Raw genomic sequence first — 17881 nt, forward strand, 5'->3', positions numbered from 1 at the left:
ACCACCAGCCAGTGGGTTACAATGCAGAGCACAGCCAAAATTCCTGTTCAGTGCTTGTGCAAAAGGTTACGGGGAAAGACAGAGGCTTTAGGAGCACATCAAGGCTATTTACAGCTCCACCGCTCTGGAGATAGGCTGCTCCTGGGCAGAGGCACATTGTTTGCAATGCCCCAGTGTAACTGGTTCTTTTTAGAGAGATTCCAATGTACAAACTGGAGCTCACACAAAGGAAAAAAAAAAGGGTTAACTCTGCTTTATTATGAAGCCTTGCTACAGAGAAAAAAAGTTAACTCAGCTTTATTGTGAAGCCTTGCGAAGCAGTTCCCAAATGCCCCAAAAGTTGCTTCAGAGTCTTACTATCCCATAGATTGTAGTAGCACCGCCGAGCAGCAGGATAACGAGGAGCTACATTGGTACGGCAGAGGGAGGTAGGCACAGCGTGTACAGGGCATCCCCTGTATCTTCAAAATGCACTCATGTCTCTCTCCCTTCCCGGCCCGAGACAGCCCCCTTATATCCTGCACCGGATTGAGTGGAAAAGTACAGGCTAGAGTCGCTGCACACGTGGCCAGCGCATGCAGCGAGCCTTACCAGACTCATGATCCAGCTTTGCTAAAAGCGTCTGTCTGATACACGACCACATTGTCGCACTCCCTTCTTGTTGTTTTCTTCTTTGAAGGTCAGGTTCTCATGGATACGCACATAGTTTTTGCAACAACAGTACTGAGGTCCTTTTTCTCGGCGTATATACTGGGTTTGGTTCAACTAGTAATTTTCCATCATGTCTCACTCGGACCATCCTCTATTATCTCTTACACATCCAGTAGCAGAAATATTGTAGCCTTACCATATAGTTTTAAAAGGATGGTGTGTGTGTGTGTGGGGAAGACTTTGAAGCTAGCTGCTACTTTATTGGCTTGTTCATCATTAACCAAATGAATTAAGGTGTCTGGGGGTGAAGGGAGGGTGTCAAGTCTCAAAGGGTAACTTAGCTCAGCACAATGAAGTGTGCTGTCACAACAGGAGCTCCCGTGGCTGCAGGCTGGAGCTAGAGAGCAAAATGCTGTAGAAGATTCAGAAGGTGCTCATGATTCATAGCGGCACCATCAGGGAGCTGCTGGCAGAAGCACTGGGGATGTTCATCCTCATGGTAAGGAGGAAATGGGAGCAGATGTGCATGCCCATGCATGTGCACATGTGCAGGGTGAGTGAGAGGGTGTTTGTAAGCAGCAGCTTGTAAGGTCAGTGGTTTACTACCACATCCTCAGGGTTGCTCAGCAGCTGGTTGCTACTGCTTACCCTTCTGCTCTGGTGGGGTGGCAGCTTCCCATCGGGTAGATCATCTGTCAAAAACCTTCTGGAGGAATAAGGCAATGGGTCACTGGGAGAAGGTGAAGCAGGTGGGGATGAGACGCTGTTTCAGTTCTCTTCTAGGAGAAAACCAAGGAGGAATCTGGGAATTAAACCAAAGAGCAGTGTCTGGTCAGATAGGGCAACACTTGTGCCAAACCCCCTGAAAGATCTCATGCAGTGAATTGAGGCTTTTCTTCCCGCCGTGACAGAGGGGATGGTGCGGGCTGGGCAGGTTTGAGGAGCTGATCCTCAGTCTTCTACCACTGATAGCCTTTGTGAAATGAGAACATTCCATCCCCCTTCCTTTTGGGGTTGCCAGGATAATGAACGCCTGTGAAACTCTCCAGAACTACAACCCACCATTAGGCAATGCAATTAACAGGTGTAAAGCATGCCTGAATTTTGCTTTTGGTTGTCTTAGGCTGGCAAATGAATAGTGCTTATCCAAATCATACAGAAACACCCCACTTGCCTGAGGGATCTGTTTCACGCAGAAAAAATGAAGTGGTTTTGAGCTCTTGGGCTGCTTTGGAGGTGTCTGGGGAGAGGGTGAGGAAGGCTTTGCAAGTCAGAATTGATCCCTGGTGGGGGTGAGGTACCCACCAGGACCAGAGCCTTCGTGTGTTAGATCAACATAGCAAAATGAGCTCCTCCCTCTGAAAAGGTCCAGTAGCTGTCTGTGCCAACTTACTACACTTGGGCTTAGCCTGGGGTGAGAGAGGCAGTTTGGATTGGACAGAGGCTGGCATGGAAGGGCTGGGAATAACTCATACTTGGAGATTTGCACAGGAGGAAGATAAGATTTGTGTAAGCATGGGGACCTTTTGACACAGCTATCTGTACAGATAAAGGTGCTTATTTTCAGTGGCAACAACAGCATGTGCAAATGATGTTTGTTTTTTTATCACATCTTATTGCACATCCAGCAATGAAGTTCACTCCTAATACACAGATAGTTTTGCATACATTGGAAGTCAGAGTACAGACATCTGTGACTCCTCAGCAGGAGCTGAGCAAACCATTTTCCTTTTCCATCCCCTTTGTTTTTTGGTGGTGGAAGTTCCCAGGTGATAAAGAACAAGTTCAGGGTTGTCCTGTCAGGGCTGTCTCTGGGAAGCAGCATGAGGAGGAGACTTTTCTCTGCACTCTGACAGTCCAAGGCAGATTTTGGAGCCTGCAGCTCACGTTGGTTCTTCCCTCACTGATCTCTGTGAGGGAACGGAGTAGGAGGAGGGACACTGCACATCAAGGGCTGGCACCAAATAGCATCCAAATGTAGCATCCAGCATCCAACTCTTCAGCAGCCCCTGGCCCTCAGTGCAAGTGGGAATGGGCTGGTGCATATCTGAGACACCTGTTGGATGATAGCACTCAGCCAGGGTCTCTTGCTTTCATGGACAGGCAATGTTCATAACGGAGGGAAGCAGACAGTGTGAGTAAACAGCACAATGAGTAGGGAGGTAGGAAAAAAAACATGCTATTTTGGGACTGTGAGAATAGAGGAAGAGACCAGAGATTTGGATCTGTGCTGAAAAATAGATTCTGTGGCCTGTCCTGTGTTTTTTTCAGGATAGTGTTGTTCAGCTGCAACAGCCATGTCTCCTGCCCTGCGCCCCCCATTCTGCACCTGAATGCTGTCCTACAAAACCTGTGCCTTATGCATTTGGCTTCTCTTGGATGTGGCTTTGGAAAAGTCAGAGATGAGTAGGCAAAGTTTTTGTAAGGGCTTTGCAGATGCTGGAGGACATACCAGACACTGGTTTTGGGGGCTTTTGCTGAGGCAGACTGAGAGAAGGGCTCACACCGTGGAAGGTGTAGCTCTGTGCAGAGCACAGAGTGTGGTCTGTGTATATGAGAGAGATAAGAACAGGGGATTTTGGTGATGTCTGAAAGGGAAGAGGGAGAGCAGATACATGAGATAAAATTTGGATCCAGGCAGAGCAGCCAGTAAAGATCTGAGTCAAGACAGGACAGGCCAGAGCAGAAGCTTAGATGCTGAAGAACGTATTGACTTTTTTGTCTTGGAGGGGCACGTCACCCTGGATAAACATTGGTGTAGTCCAAGGAGCAGGATACGCTCTCCAAGCCCAAGCAAGGCAGAGACCTCAAGAGAAGCTTTGTCCTTCTCCAGATTTCAGTGTAAGAGCTGTGTAAAGAACTGATTTTTCCACCCTCTGACCACATTAAAAGAGTGAAATAGAATTTACTTTCAGGCCAGAGCAATTTCTTGAATAGTTCTTTTCCTGCTGGAGAGTGTTTACTTTTCTTTTTCATTTTTTTCTCAGTTCCTCTTTAGTCACTAAAAAAATATTGAAACTTTGGCTGTTTTCAAACTGAAAGTATATGTATTGAAAGGAAAAGTCAAGCCAGAATTTCCTTCCTTGTTTTTCACCAGAATACATTACCAAAATTAGAGTTGAGTTTGGCAAATAGTTGTGTGTTGCCCAAATTACATTTTAGTCAATAAATTGCACACCAGGAAAAGAAAGACAAGAATTTGCCCACCCTCCTTCCATCTGGCCCGGGTGTCATCTCCGTGTGGTCTGCGGTGATGCTCCCCTGGCTCACATCTCTGGCTTCAGGTGCAGATGCCCTTACCATGGCTGTGTGAGTGATCCCAATTGAGCTCCAGACCTCAGTGCGGGTGTCTGGAGTTTGTCTCCCTGTACCCAACCATGACTTAAGTGCCTGATTTGGTGTGATGGGCACCAATGAGGAATAACCCAGGTACCTCTTCAATTTTTGCAGAGGAGGGTCATTCTCACTTCAACTCCTGACCGTGGGCACCTTAGAATCTTCCCATCTTTGGAAGTTTATTAGTATTGCCGAAAAAGTGGCAAGGAAGCTCAGTCCACTACAGCAATAACACTGCTTTTAGCACTCCTTTCTTTGTTTCTTTTTCCATGCACTAGGTCTTTGGCTTGTCTTCTGTGGCACAAGTGGTATTAGGAAGAGGAGACTTTGGGCAGCATCTGAGCATCGATTTAGGATTTGTCATTGGTTATACCTTGGGCATCCATGCGACTGGAGGAATCTCTGGTGAGCAGGACACTCGAGCATAGGACATCTCTATGTCCCCTAAAGACCACATGCATCAGGGGCAGCAGGAGTGGGCTGCAGAGGGGTGGATGATGGCATGGCAAGGTGGGGCAGTGACCTCACCAGCAAAAAATGCAGTCCTATGGTCCCCAAGCAAGAAGAGCAGAGCAGGTCTGGTGACCATAACCAGGGTCAGCCTTGTGACCCAGTGATCACAGCCAAGTCCATGGGGGGAGGCAGGTCTGAGGTCAAGCCAAGGAGTCATGACGGCACAGCAAGGTCAGGAGAAGCAGGGGACAAGGCAGGCACAGCTGACCTCAAATGAGTGTCCTGAGCTGAGACAGAGGCAAGCAGGACAGGAAGAGCAGCAGAGGTGTGGCCATCCCCTCCTGTTGCGGTCAGTGGAGCCAGGTTTCAGCAGTGCCCCATTAGGCGCTTGGGATATGCCATCATGACCGAAGGAGATAAGGAGCTCTGAAAACATGCTGCTAATCTGACCCATGGGGAAGTAAATAATTTATTACAAAGGAGAGCTTACTGCTGATGTTGCAACAAGGAATGGTATGCAAATTTTCTCCTTATCATCCACACCATGTGCACATGTCCCACACGAACTCAGGAGGCGTGGGTGGTAGCTCTCACATGACAGAGCATTACCTTTGCCTTGTGCAACTTCTGCATTCATTTGCACCAAGAGAAGAGATTAAGGGCTCTAGTGGGCAGAAAATTAAAGCAAGTCCTTGCTTTTGAACTGTTGGAACAGAGAGATTCCAAGACTGGGACTGGCTTGGAAAGGAAAATTTTTCCACGCGAGCAGGCAGCTCTTGGTCTCCCTGTCCTTTTAGAGCTGGTGGAGACATCCTGGGGAAAGTGGGCTGAGGATAGGGGGTCCCTGCAGTCCCAGGTGACATTTGAGATGGAGCTGATCTGTTGAGGGCTGGGAGGTGGAAGAAGGGGGTCTGAACTCAGCCAGCAACAGGCTAGCTGTGGAACCAGCATCAGAGATCCTTGGCACTGTGATTTGGCTTCATCTGTGTCACAAAATGCTTCTTGTGATCTCTGAAATGGCTGGTCATGCCCACAAAGTGTCAGAGGATCAAAGAAAAAGGAGTCTTCCCCCATTTCAGTTGTGGTTGTGGGACTGTAGCAGGTGATACATGCACTTTCATTTCACTCTGTCCTTCACTTTGATGAGATGATGTGTGTCTGGATCTTACCCCTTTCTGAGTCTGGAATAGAAGGTTGGAACATTTATTGACCCCCAAAGCTTACACCTACTAGGTAGGAAAAAGCATATATTTCCATTGGACTCATGGGGAAATGAGGCCTGGAGAACAAACATGGATTGCACTGAGGGCACCAAACCTGGATCCACTTAGTCTTTCTCCAAAAGCACTGTTGTGATACCAACCTGGGGTTTGAACAGTCCAATTTAGACTGCATACAGTTGATTCCCAGCATACAACACAATGTCCAGATGCCCAGAAATAAGAAGGGGATGTCTCAGGGGATGTGGAGCACTGGGACGCTGGAGAAGGAAGATTCACTTGCAATTCAAATCTGAGGAAGCCTGTGCTTTCGTCTCTGAGATGACAAAACTCTTGCCTGGGGATGATGATGAGGACAGTGAGAGCTGGAGAGCCTACAGGTGGGGACCTGATCACTCAGCCTCCTGTGGAGCATGCAGTATCCTTGCTGCTGTGGAATTTGGATAATGAGGTGAAGTCTCTGTGCTCAAAGAGCAATTAAGACTGGCTTTGCTATCTCTTGTGCAACCCAGGGGAGTGAAGGCTTGTCCGGCTATCACAGGATACATAAATGACGGGGTAGTCTTGGGGAGCCAGGACAGCCCTGCTTTTTGTCAGCAGAGACAGTAAAATCAAGATAACAGAGACCTTGTGTAGCTCTCTGTTTCCTTGAGAGGCTACCATGCCCGGTAATTGACCTTTGCCTCATTACCTGTGAAATGCATATTAAAGTTGACACCCCTGTATATGCTAATGAAGATTTTAGAGATCATGCTAAACATATATGACTATAGCACTCGTCTCTCCACCCAAATCATACTGCACGTCGCTTAGGGGAGGGAAACCTCGTCATTTTGGGGATAAAAGGATGGAGAAAATGACTGTTAAACTGGGAGAGAAGAAACCTGATACCTGATGGACCAGTCGACGGGCTGTGTTCTCTTCCTCCACCCCAGGCAGGGATGCCTTTCTGGGTAAGCGCTGCGCCTTTCACCCCCTGGTGAATGTTACCCCGGGTTGTTGTACTATCGTTATTTTTGCTAGCAATATTAACCTTAAGTAATTAGCGCTATTGTAGTCAGTGAATTTATCAATGGCAATCTCGAATCTGCGACTGTCGCTCTCAATAAAGTAACTAATTTTGATTATTTGTGAATCTGCTTCAGTGGAAGTCCTTTGGTGGGACTCTGATAGTAAATCAGTGAAAGTCCTGGGACTCTGGCAGACAAATATCGAAACTACAGTCCTTTTAACGCGACAGCTGCACAAGAAAGCAAGTGACAGTGACAATGGGTTGCCAAGAGCTGCAGAGTTTCTGCTGTTGCTGGCATCTCTGCAAGCAGTCCAAGGCTCTCCAGCTGCGTTTTCTGAAGCAGAAAGAGACAGGAGTCATCACCTCTATTCAAACCACAGTTCCTGACATCTTGGGCACTGCAGATCTACAAATGCCAGCTACATACTGTCACAGACTGGAGATTCAGTTTCCCAGATGAGAACCTGTCATTTAGTCCTGAAAGGACTGATGCAACAGGCTATATAAAACATCACTCCCTCTAGGGAGGATCAGATTTGTCTCATTAGCAGATTGTTATGGCTCTGCCCCTGTTTGTTAGACAAAATGTACTTGAAATAATCCATGTCCCTAACTTGAAAAGTGGAGGGAGAGGACAGTGATGAGAAGTTCATATCAGTGCTAGAGCATTTTTAGTGATGAGGTGGAGATGCTTTTGCTGGGAAGTAAGTCAAGACTTTTCTTCAGTCTGCCTGTGAGGAGGGAATAACATTGGGGTCCTCCTTGACTTGATCAGACCATGAATCCCACCTGCTCTTCCGTTCTGGGAAGTCTCTTCCTCTCTGCTGCATGGGATCCATCTGCCTTTGCCATTCTCTCTCCTGACCTGTTTCCCCTTTCCTGCTCCTGCAGTTTACAGCAATGGTGATGCTGCTTCTGGGCGTTCTGATCATCCATGATGAGAAAAACAACAGAGCCCTGAAAGGCATGCAGGCCCTGCTCATGGGTATCCTGGTCCTGGGCTACATCACAGGCATACACAGGCTATACCATAAACCCCTCCTGGGACCTGTCCCCCAAGGTCTTCACAGCAATTGCTGGCTGAAGAATGGACATCTTCACGTGTGACCCATTTTGCTTTTACACTGCTCAGCTTGCAAGGAGAGGAGATAAGCCCAAGATAAAATGGTCATGAAGTCTTTTTCTTTGGACCAAGTGACCCTATCATGGCAGAGTGCATGGGCTGTGCAGAGAGGAGCCCCATGCATTATGTACACATAATTTGGGGTACACTAATTCTCCAGCATGGGATTCATCTTGACATTCAGATGCCTCAGTTTGAGCACCAAATTGGCTACCTGTTAGCAAGAGATCTAGCTGATTATTGCAATGACTGGAGAGCCAGAGAGCAATTCAGCTCACCTGAAAGCAGGTATTTAGTTGGATTGATGCATAGCCCTCCTAAATTTAGATGTCTGAATCTGAAGATTCAGTAAGATGGTCCCATGCTACGGCTTTTTCTGTGGTGAGCACATTAGCAGATTCTTTCTCCTGTCCTGGCTGCCCATTTTAATGAAATTTCCAGAAAATATCATTGAGATCTTGGTAGAGGAAGTAGAGAAGATGCAGATGGTATTGGAAATGGGGTGAGAAAAGATGTGTGTGTGTGTCTGTCTGTCTGCCAGTCACACTTGTCAGGATCACACAGACTATTTCTGTAGGAGAACAAGAGACCTGCAGACAATGCAGAGCCACTTTCCCAGGCCAAGGGGGAAAATGACCCTCCCTCCAGCAATTGTGCTGGCGGATAGTGAATTTGCCTAAGCCAGCCGTAGGACCCACTATGTGAAATGGCACTAGACACCTCTGCTCACACAGCTCACTCCTGCCCCAGCAGACTCAGCTCACCTCACCCTGTGCCATGCAGTGGCAGGGCAGCGGTTCCAGTCTGGCTCACTGGCTGCCTCTTCTGTGTTTCATTTTAGGGCTGGACATCACTGGTGGTGGGTCCCACTCACAGTTCCGATTCTGGGAAGTCTTGCTGGTGTTTTAATCCACAAACTCTTCATTGATTTTTCACAACCAACCTGTCCTGGAAAGTGAAAATGAGAAAGGACAGCCAGTCATGGAGACTTCTACGCTGTGACAGCCACATGCTCCAAGGAAAGGGCCTGACAGCAAAGCCTAGGTGGACATATGGACTGACAGCTAAAGGGTAACCAAGTGGATAAGGGCACGTGCAATGGTGCTGCCAGAGCACACCATTTCTCTACCCTGCAGTTGGAGAAATGAGGGACTAGTTTTCAGTAAACCTACTCTGCTTAACCAGACAAACTGGGTCTCTGAGACACTGGGCAGACCTGGGTAGGGCTAGACCTGTCTATGACCTGAAGAAATTATTGAATCTCCCTGTGTAAAAAAACTACCAAAAAAAAAAAAATCATCACATTCTGGAGAAAAGCAAAGCAGAGCTGCAAGACTCCAGATACCTGTACGTTCATAGCAATCAAAATACAAGATCAAATAGGGCTGAAATAAGACTTAGTCAGGGGAGCACGAGTGAAAACCAGGGAATGAAGCACCAGTAAATTAGTAAACCGAACTACCAGGTCTCATGAATCCTGGCACAGCTCTGCTGGAAAAGCTAGATGGTTTGTGCTATGTTGGTGTGATGGAACCATGTGTGTTACTGATGGGCTAGACTTACACTACCACCATATGAAAGCATTCAGACAACTCCTGTGGCAGCATCTACAAATGCTTAAAAAAAATGCTACAAAAAAACCCCACCCTTTTCTCTACTCTGAATGCATGAGAAACACGGGAAGAGGCTGCTGTGTTCCTGCAGGAATTCTGCCACCTCCATCTGAATGAGGAAGTGGGTCTGCAACAGTCTTACAAGTTTGAGGCATCATCGGATTACAAGTAAAACAGTATCAAAAGCTGCCTGACCCCAGGCTGGGTGACAGTAGTCTTAACTTTTCTATAAAGTGCTTAAGTAAGTATGGTGTATATGTCAAGCATGTGACTGTGGTCCCAGGGTTGGGTACCACAAACACACAACACCAGGATCTCCAAGGGTAGGAAGTGACAGAACATCATTGCTGCACAGAATTCCAGAAAATGGCATTTACTGACTTTACTGATCATTCACATCTCACTATTAAAAGGATTACTAATTTATTACTGTGGCATGGGGTGTGGTGGTAGGTACTGACATCTCTGCTTCCTCATTAGAGCTGACCTTAAATTAGTAGAGCAGCTTGTTGCGTGAAACGGGGCCAAGCGGTTTTGGCAGAAGATAAACCCCCTTGCGTTCTAACACTCCTCACCGAGGTGGGAGGCTAGGTGCGGCTAGGTTTAAATTCTGAGTGATGCCCAATTCAGCACTATCAGTCCAATCGCGTTTAATATGTATTAAACTACTACGATTTGGATACACTAATAGTGGGCTGCACCTTCAGTCTAGTCGTGCTCCTGAACTAGCACGGCCACTCTGTAGTTTTGGTTGCGTTCAGTGAGAAAGCGGAACGACTAGCTACTTAAACAGTGCAGTTTATTTAAACAACAGATATACAGGTTCTTTAGGATTGCCGGTGATAAATACACTGTCTGCAAAGCACGTGCAAATAAAGATATTGCTAAGTATACAAACGCGCGACAAAATTATAAACGATACAGCCTGGCTATAAACGTAGGGTAGAGATTCTCTAGAGAAATTTCTAAGTCCCCGAGAAAGCGCTCGGTGTAATCGAAGTCTTACCCAAAGGCGTCCCTATGAGGGGGAAGAGAGGCTCAGCCCGTCGACTGATCCCGGAAATCAGCGGTGGAATCCTTCGCGATGGTGTCTTCCCTGACATCCCCTCTCTCTTGGGCTATTTTTATATTATTTTTTTATCTTCAAAGTGGAGTTTGAGTGACTTTAGTCATACATACTTTTATTATGATTAATGTATTCAAGGAGGAGTGTTCACACCTCGGGGGCGGATAGCCTCCGGGATGGAGGTGTGTTTTGGTACATTGTGGTGAGCAAAGTTCGCACAAAAGGACAGCATTTCATCAACATTTGACGAAATGTTGGCTCGGGTAGCGTGTAGGCCGCTTATCAGTTCCGTAGTACCATCTCGTCCCCATATCTGCTATTCGTCACAAGGGAAGGCCACGGAACAAGCGTGTTCCGTTCCATCCCTCGTGTAGTTTCGCAAACAACCTTGTACAGGGAATCACAGATGTTGCATTCTTCGTGTGCTAGCTGCGGCTGTATTCTACCTCAGAAGCCTCTTGATTTTATGACTTTCCTTAATGTGTGAACAATGCTGTATTTTTGTATTCTTGGCCAATTTAGTAATTATTCCACACAGCTACAGCTTCTTCACCAGGCACAAGGCACATGTGGGCTTAAGAGAGCTGAAGAGCATTAGAGGATTTTCTCTTGTTTGGGAGTGGCACAGGGCAGCTGCCAGGTAATGCCTGGAGGGCTCTTGAGCAACTACAGCTGGGCAGTGCTGGAAGTCAGCAAAGCATGCCAGAGCTGGGGTCTTTTGGTCTATGTGAACTAAACTGGGAACTTCAGAGTAGCTCAAGATGGGATTAGCTAAAAGACATTGTAACCCATCCCTTCTCAGTGAGAGATTCTCCACTGCATTAAAAAAAACAACAAAAACCCCAAACAATCCAGCCTGCACCCTGCTCTTACCATATATCCTTGTGCATGTGTTCCCAAAAGTGTCTTCGAATACCCAATCACTCTGGAGGAAAATATTCAAATCTTTATTAAAATACTATTAAGCACTTACAGGGTGGCTTTGTCTTTCTGAAGGCCATACAAATACTCGTGAAAGCCTCACAACATCCCTGTGAGGTAGGTTTGTCTTATGTAATTATGTGACTGTTTCACAAATAAAAGATGATGCTGTTTAAATAATCAATGCTTATTTGAAGATGGTAACTTTGATTTCCCTGCTTAGGCACAAAACATGTTGGTTGCTACCATGTGTTTCCAGCATATCTAAGAAGACAGAATGGCACAGAAAAGTAATGGAAACAATCAGATGCAATTGAAAACTAGCAGTGGATGGGTTAAAGTGCAGTTTTAACCTGAAAACTTACAGTATAGAAAACAGCATCAGGGGGTTCTAAAGCTGTAGGATCTCAGTGGCCCCTGGTCAGATCCTGCCCAATTAACAAGTGACAAAGGCTGTTTAAAAGGTCAACTTTGCAAAATGATTGTGTGACAAACCAAGGTGTCCTCCTGGCTTATGGGACTCTTAACACCACTGACCCACCTGCAGCTGCCCTGGCTCAGCAGTTCCCACAAGAGAGAAAGCAGAGGCAATGAGGGATCTTGGAGCTTCTGGTTCCCTTCAGGCTCATTGGGAAGGACATCACATAGATTTCACTATCCGAAAAGATACGGCACAAAGGCCAGGGAGTGGTCTGGGCTGTAGAGCAAGCAGCTAGGCCAATGGAGAGACATTGAAGCCCCAAGTCCCCATGAATCTCAGAGCAGAAGTTGGAAGGAGCACAGGGAAGTGCAGAGTTTGATTCTGTCTGAACCGGAAGATATTTCTTTGTTCAGTGGGTTCCAGCCTGCTCCCATAGCATGCAAGGTCAGGACAGGTTTCTTTCAAAGAAGATGGCAGAAATATCTTCATATGCTGTATTTCAGCATGGGTCTATTAAAGTAACAGTGACTTACATCTGCTTTCATTTCAGCGCTGTAGTTGCACGGGAATAACAGCTTCCCTATAGAGCAGTGACTTCAAAGGCTTCTTCATGCTCTCTGAAAAGTACATGCTGCAAGTAGCAGAAGGGAATTAAATCAATGTCTCAAGTTTTTTTCTCAGAGTCTCCAGGAACTATATCCCTCCCATGTCAAAGTACATCATGGCTATATTTCATGCAAATGCTGCAATGTGTTTTCCATGGACACATCTATTTATGCACAAGGAACTTGGTCTGAACCACTGAGACTGCATCAGAGCTTATTGCAAATGCTGTCCAGGGTCAGATCTGGAGGGGGTCTCACTTCTTTGAAGAATTCCCAGTTAGTGAGGATGTCTTGGAGGAGGTCATGCTCATGTGGCTCTTTCGGGAGCCTGCTGGCTGGGAGGGTGGTTTCTTTTTGATCACTGGAGTTTTGTTCTTGCTTTTAAATACCTTATTGGGGTCCAGCTTGTTCACAAAGGAATCAGCTTCTTCAGAGAGGAGAGCTGTGTTGATGATTATGGGTTTATACATGTTAAACCATTGCTGAAAGGCAGGATGGTAGAGAAGGAAGACATTAAAATCAAACTGCAATTAGACATTTCTACCCTGTTCCCCTCACCCCTGAGACTTGATTTTAATCATACACCACTTATCAGTTTGCAGTTTACAGGACCACGCAGAGTGCCTTGTGATAAGGATACACAAGGCTCAGCTACAGCAACAGCCCTGGAACTGCCCCACATTCCAGAGAGGGAAGAGGAGAACCAGACACAAACCTAACACTACCTTTCCTGCAGTGTAACTCCTATTAAGAGCAACTCCTGATTTAAACCACAGGAGGAAAAGCAAAGGGAGGGGATGAAACTAAATCACATTTATTTAGATTCAGAGAAGCAAAAAAGATTAAAAAACCTTGGAATTTAAAAGTGCTTATAAATTGGAACCAAACTAGTTGAACTTCTCAAAATATAGCCTCCCTCCCTCTTTTCACATATACAATGATGCAGTTTTTTTTAAACTCTTTACACAAAGGATTTTGTGTTTGTTTCTCTTCAGCCTGATTTTATGTCTAGAAGTAACCACAATGATATTTTTTTTTGGTTCCCAGATGCCACCACAATGTTATACCCTGCAATTTCTCATCTCTTAGTGTTTTCCCTATCGGTTTTCCACTGATGAAGTCAGGAAATAAAACTGTAGGGATTATAGTAATACAAAACCCACTGAAACCAGTGGGGCTGGAATGGCCACGAGGCTGTACCTGGAGTTCTCCTATAACTACTTCTAGGACTGCTGGCATTTAAATTGCCCCTTTGGGGCATCCCTTCGTGACTGAGGAGGATGCAAAGGAATTAATATTCTTGGCAAGGCTCAAGTTCATAGTCTTCCTCTGGGCTTCTGTCTAATGTGTACCTGGACTTCCCTCTCCACCCTGAAAGCAGTAGGCTCTTGTTTGGTGCTATGTCCAGAAAACTGATCTAGACAAATCTTACATAGCTGTGGGGATGAACAGCTTTACATCTCCTCACTTGCCAGCAGTCATGGAAGTGGAGGTTGGCTTCAGAGTCAAGAAAGCAAAGAAATAATTGGGGTTTCACCAGCTGCTTTCAGAGGTCAAATGTAAAGCCCAACTCAGGTGAGAAAAGCAGCATTAACACAATGTTAGTGAATTCACTAACATAAATAAATGACTGTTAACACGCTATAGGGGAAAGGCTCATGGCTGCCCCATGGCTCACTAGGGAGACCTACCTGAGCCTACAGACTGCTTGTCAAAAGGTGGGAAGATGTTTTTCCTGTCTATATTTATGCAAAATACTGACAAGCTGGATCCTGCTGTCTTACCTTGGCCTGGGGGCTTACCCCATAGCTGGTGAAGGCATACTGCCACTGTGGGAGACCCAGATGGGTAATGAGCAGGCGGTAGTAGGCTGTGAAGGTTTTGGTGAGACAATGCCAATACAGAGCTCTGTCCAGGAACCATATCTCTGTGTCTGGGGAGACAACTAGAACAAACCAAACACAAATTACACTGTTGCTTTGCAGTGATAAGATCAACCCCTGGCCATTGTCAGGTGGGAGACACAACATATCAGAAAGGCTGCAGCTTCTAAAACACATCATCCCTAACTAACATAGATGATTATCCAGAGGCAATGTGGTTTAATGGTTAGAGCATGGGGACTGAAAAGGACTTGGTTCTGCTCCCAGCCTTACTAAAAATACTTGTGCAATAGCCATTATACTCACTTTCCCCACTGTGAAATGGATGCCATGCTATTCCTTCCCAACCTGGGACTGATGGAACATGCTTGGACGTCAGCAACTTTGTAGTGTAAGTAAGTTCAAAATATAATTATGGCAAACATTTATCTGCCTCACAAAGTAAAAAGCAACTAACTGAATTGTCAGTCACCTGGATTACCGAATAGAGTCCAGAGTCTGAAAGTCAGGGAGTGTGCTGCCAACAAAAACATGTTTTGCAAAATCTTTCCACAATGATCAAATATTTCTCTGGTGGCAACATCCTTTGAAGAAATCACCATCAGATTACCAGCATAAAAAGAAGTGATTTTACTTGGGAAATTGAGATGCTGAACGTTGCCAATTAAACACACTGCTCCCTGTGCTGACATCAACACCTGTAAACAATGCTCCCTCCCCTTGCCCAGGTTATCCACTGTATGTGCTGAAACACTGAAAGACAAGAGGACAAGTAAGAAGTTTCTGCCTTGGGAGTTGTAATCACACCCAATTAAAGACACAAGATAACAACCAAAGAGTTTTCTTAAGAACAGGTATATCACAATTGCACACCCCCACACAGCGAACATACATGTATACACATACACCTAGCAACTTGTGCCCTGTGTCAGATGACAACTACTTTTCAAGTGACTCAGGTGTTTAATCCCTGACTGATAACAGCTTTCTGTGTGTCTGTCAGAAGGAACAGCTCAGCTCACATCTTTCGCTCTCCTGTTCAACCCTTCCTGCCAAATTTTGACCTAGTTAGCACCTGGAGGCTCTGCATCCATGCACAAGGTGGAAGAACCAGTCTAAGTCTGTCTCAATCAGCTAAGGACCTTTTCTACCATCTACCCTTTGCTTCTAAGCAGAGTTACACCCTTTCTCATCAAAATATAAGGGAATTGTTCTGAGACATGCAAGTAACCAGAGATATGTTAGTGGCTGAGCTCTAGCTCTCTGCATTATTTCAACATGATTGTCTGTAGGTCATATGTGAATGCTTTCCTGTTTTAGTATGCAAGTATGCTATGTATGCAGAAATCATAAGTTATAACTCAGACTCAAACATTAAAAGGAGGGAAAATGTTACCTCCAGTTAAGTCTCTGTAAGGTTTAGCCCCTGACTTCAGTGGAGATAGGATGTCCCAGCAAATGTTCATCCACAAATTGCAAAGAAGATCAGAAATGTAAGATGATTCTACGTATGTGGCCTCCAGATACAATTCACAACAAGAGATGGCGAACTTTGCTCTTTTCAGTCTTACCTGGTTTAGCACGCTTATAAACAAGACAAACTTTCCCAGTCCCATTGCATGGGTCTAATTCAAAGATAAGACTATGAGAATCAAAGTGTGGCTTCTCTGGGTTGTCTCCATTACCTGAAAACAGAAAAAAATCTTCATGAAACACATTTGGAAAACTGACTGTGACTCAGCTGCAAAAAGTCAATATATTTGATATAAAACAGCTGAGGAAGAACTAAACCAAACTATTATATTTATACTTCTTGGAAAGGGTTAAGTTCCCTGTGTTAAAAAAAAAAAAGAGAGAAAACAATTTAATCTCCAGTAGGAAAACAAACCACAGAGTCAAAATCAGATGGCTGAAAAAAGACATCAAGCTGCCCTCTAATCCTTCCCTGGCATAAAGCAGGATCAGCTTTACAGATGTCACTCCTGAGAGGTGTTTGTCTAATCTTTTCTTAAAATCTTCCAGTGTTGGAGATGCCACAATCTCCAGGTAGTCAACCCAAATCCATTGTTATCACTTAGAAGTTTTCCTCATGTGAATCCTGAATCTTCCTTGCTGCAGCTGAAGCCCATTACTTCTGTTCTACCCACCATCCCTTTTTTGCCCCACGTTTTCCAGTGACACCTCACACTTACATGTATTTACCAGAGTTATTTTTCCAATTCCAAAGAGCATATCCAGCTGTCTTTTCACTACCAAGACAAAAACTGTTATCTTTTGTTCATGTAACACCATCAGCACACAAAGACTTTAGAAGCTGAACCACTGGAGGAAGCCTCAGTTAAAAATTTAAATAAGGAAAAGGCAGAACAGGAGGGCTGCCAGGCTGTTAAAAGAGTATGCAAATAATACTAGGGACTGGCAGCATTAACAATCCCCATGGATTCACAGCATACAGGTCTACCTCTCAAGGCTGTAGGGGACTAATAGGACATACAGTAGATCCAGCCCAGGAGACAAAGAAAACCCCATCTACTTGGAGTGACCTTTTCTGTTGCTATATCCACGTGCTATATCCTAACATTACCCTAACAGAGCAAAAGGGATGAGACAGAGCACATTTTGTAGCCTGTTAACAGGACCTTACCTTCCTCGTCTGTGTCATCTTCCAGGTCAGCGAGAGTTGCTGCATTAGGCAGAGTGTACATAGAGGAACCTCCAAGCCAACATAGCTTTGAAACACTATTAATCACCATGGAGCCCAGGGGCATCGGGGTATCTGCAATAAGTGTCAGGAAAGCTCAAGAGATACTTATTTTTCCTCCACACATCAACCCAACCTCTTCTAAAACACAGAGGGGGAGAAAAGATGGGTATACCCAGCAGGCCTGGACACTTAACCAAGTCAGGCTTCACAGGAGCAAAAATTAGGCTTTTTCAAACACAGAATCACACTTACAGGTGATGAAACACCATCTCAGAGCTGTGCAGGTATGAGAAATGCAACGCTGATTAAGCCTGTGCTGCAGCTGTTAGCCCAGTCCTGTGAAACTGGCTATTAAAAATCCTGGCTAGCTACAGCCACCTCCTCAAAACTTTTTTCCCTGCTGCTGCCCTTCCTACCAGAAACCACCTCACCCATTCACAGATTATTGGGCAGCTTGTCCTCTTCCACCCCATGTACTTGCTCAGGGTGCATCCTCTTGGTTCCCACTCCAACACAGGATTTTATCAGTGTGTCAACATGTGGGTGTTCCTGAATGAATGCTTGAGGACTTGTCACTTGTCTCTCCTCCTGATGACTAGTGCTGTTACTGTTATCAAGTCAACAAGCACCCTGTTCGGACACATGACAGTGCAGGTGCTAAAGCCCTGATGTCAACTGTCTCTAAAATGAAATTCCACTTCCTGAGGAAAACCCTGTATTTGACATCCATCTCCTGAAGCAAGCAGTGTCCATAGCCCAATTTGACAAACTCGCTTGAAGGCAACGAGAGCCAGGATAATAGTGGCAGAGCTCCAGTGTAGGGCTCCATCTACCTGGACTTATGCAAAGTGTTTGACACTGTCCCGCACGACA

At 45.5% G+C, this 17881-nt stretch overlaps 1 protein-coding gene across 8 annotated transcripts in view; it reads right to left on the reverse strand.

Annotated features, from left to right (window-relative positions):
- Window positions 1-238: 238 nt before the first annotated feature.
- LOC141735453 (tubulin polyglutamylase complex subunit 2-like) overlaps window positions 239-17881 on the reverse strand; it is a 44365-nt gene continuing 26722 nt past the window's right edge. Inside the window, exons 4-9 of one of the 8 annotated variants that reach the window (XR_012584740.1) lie at window positions 16949-17080; window positions 15876-15989; window positions 14206-14366; window positions 10415-12903; window positions 8565-8743; window positions 239-1453 (exon numbers count right to left, since the gene is read on the reverse strand). Coding sequence is in view for 6 of the 8 variants with exons in the window: in XM_074568272.1 (XP_074424373.1) it covers window positions 12676-12903; window positions 14206-14366; window positions 15876-15989; window positions 16949-17080 (635 nt within the window). In the remaining 2 variants the exon portion in view is untranslated. Of the gene's footprint in view, window positions 1454-8559; window positions 8744-10139; window positions 12904-14205; window positions 14367-15875; window positions 15990-16948; window positions 17081-17881 lie in introns of those variants that run through there. The other 7 variants (XR_012584739.1, XM_074568274.1, XM_074568273.1 and 4 more) reach the window with 7 other exon arrangements.

This window comes from Larus michahellis, chromosome W (assembly GCF_964199755.1).
Source record: "Larus michahellis chromosome W, bLarMic1.1, whole genome shotgun sequence".
In the NCBI taxonomy this organism is placed as follows: Eukaryota; Metazoa; Chordata; class Aves; order Charadriiformes; family Laridae; genus Larus; species Larus michahellis.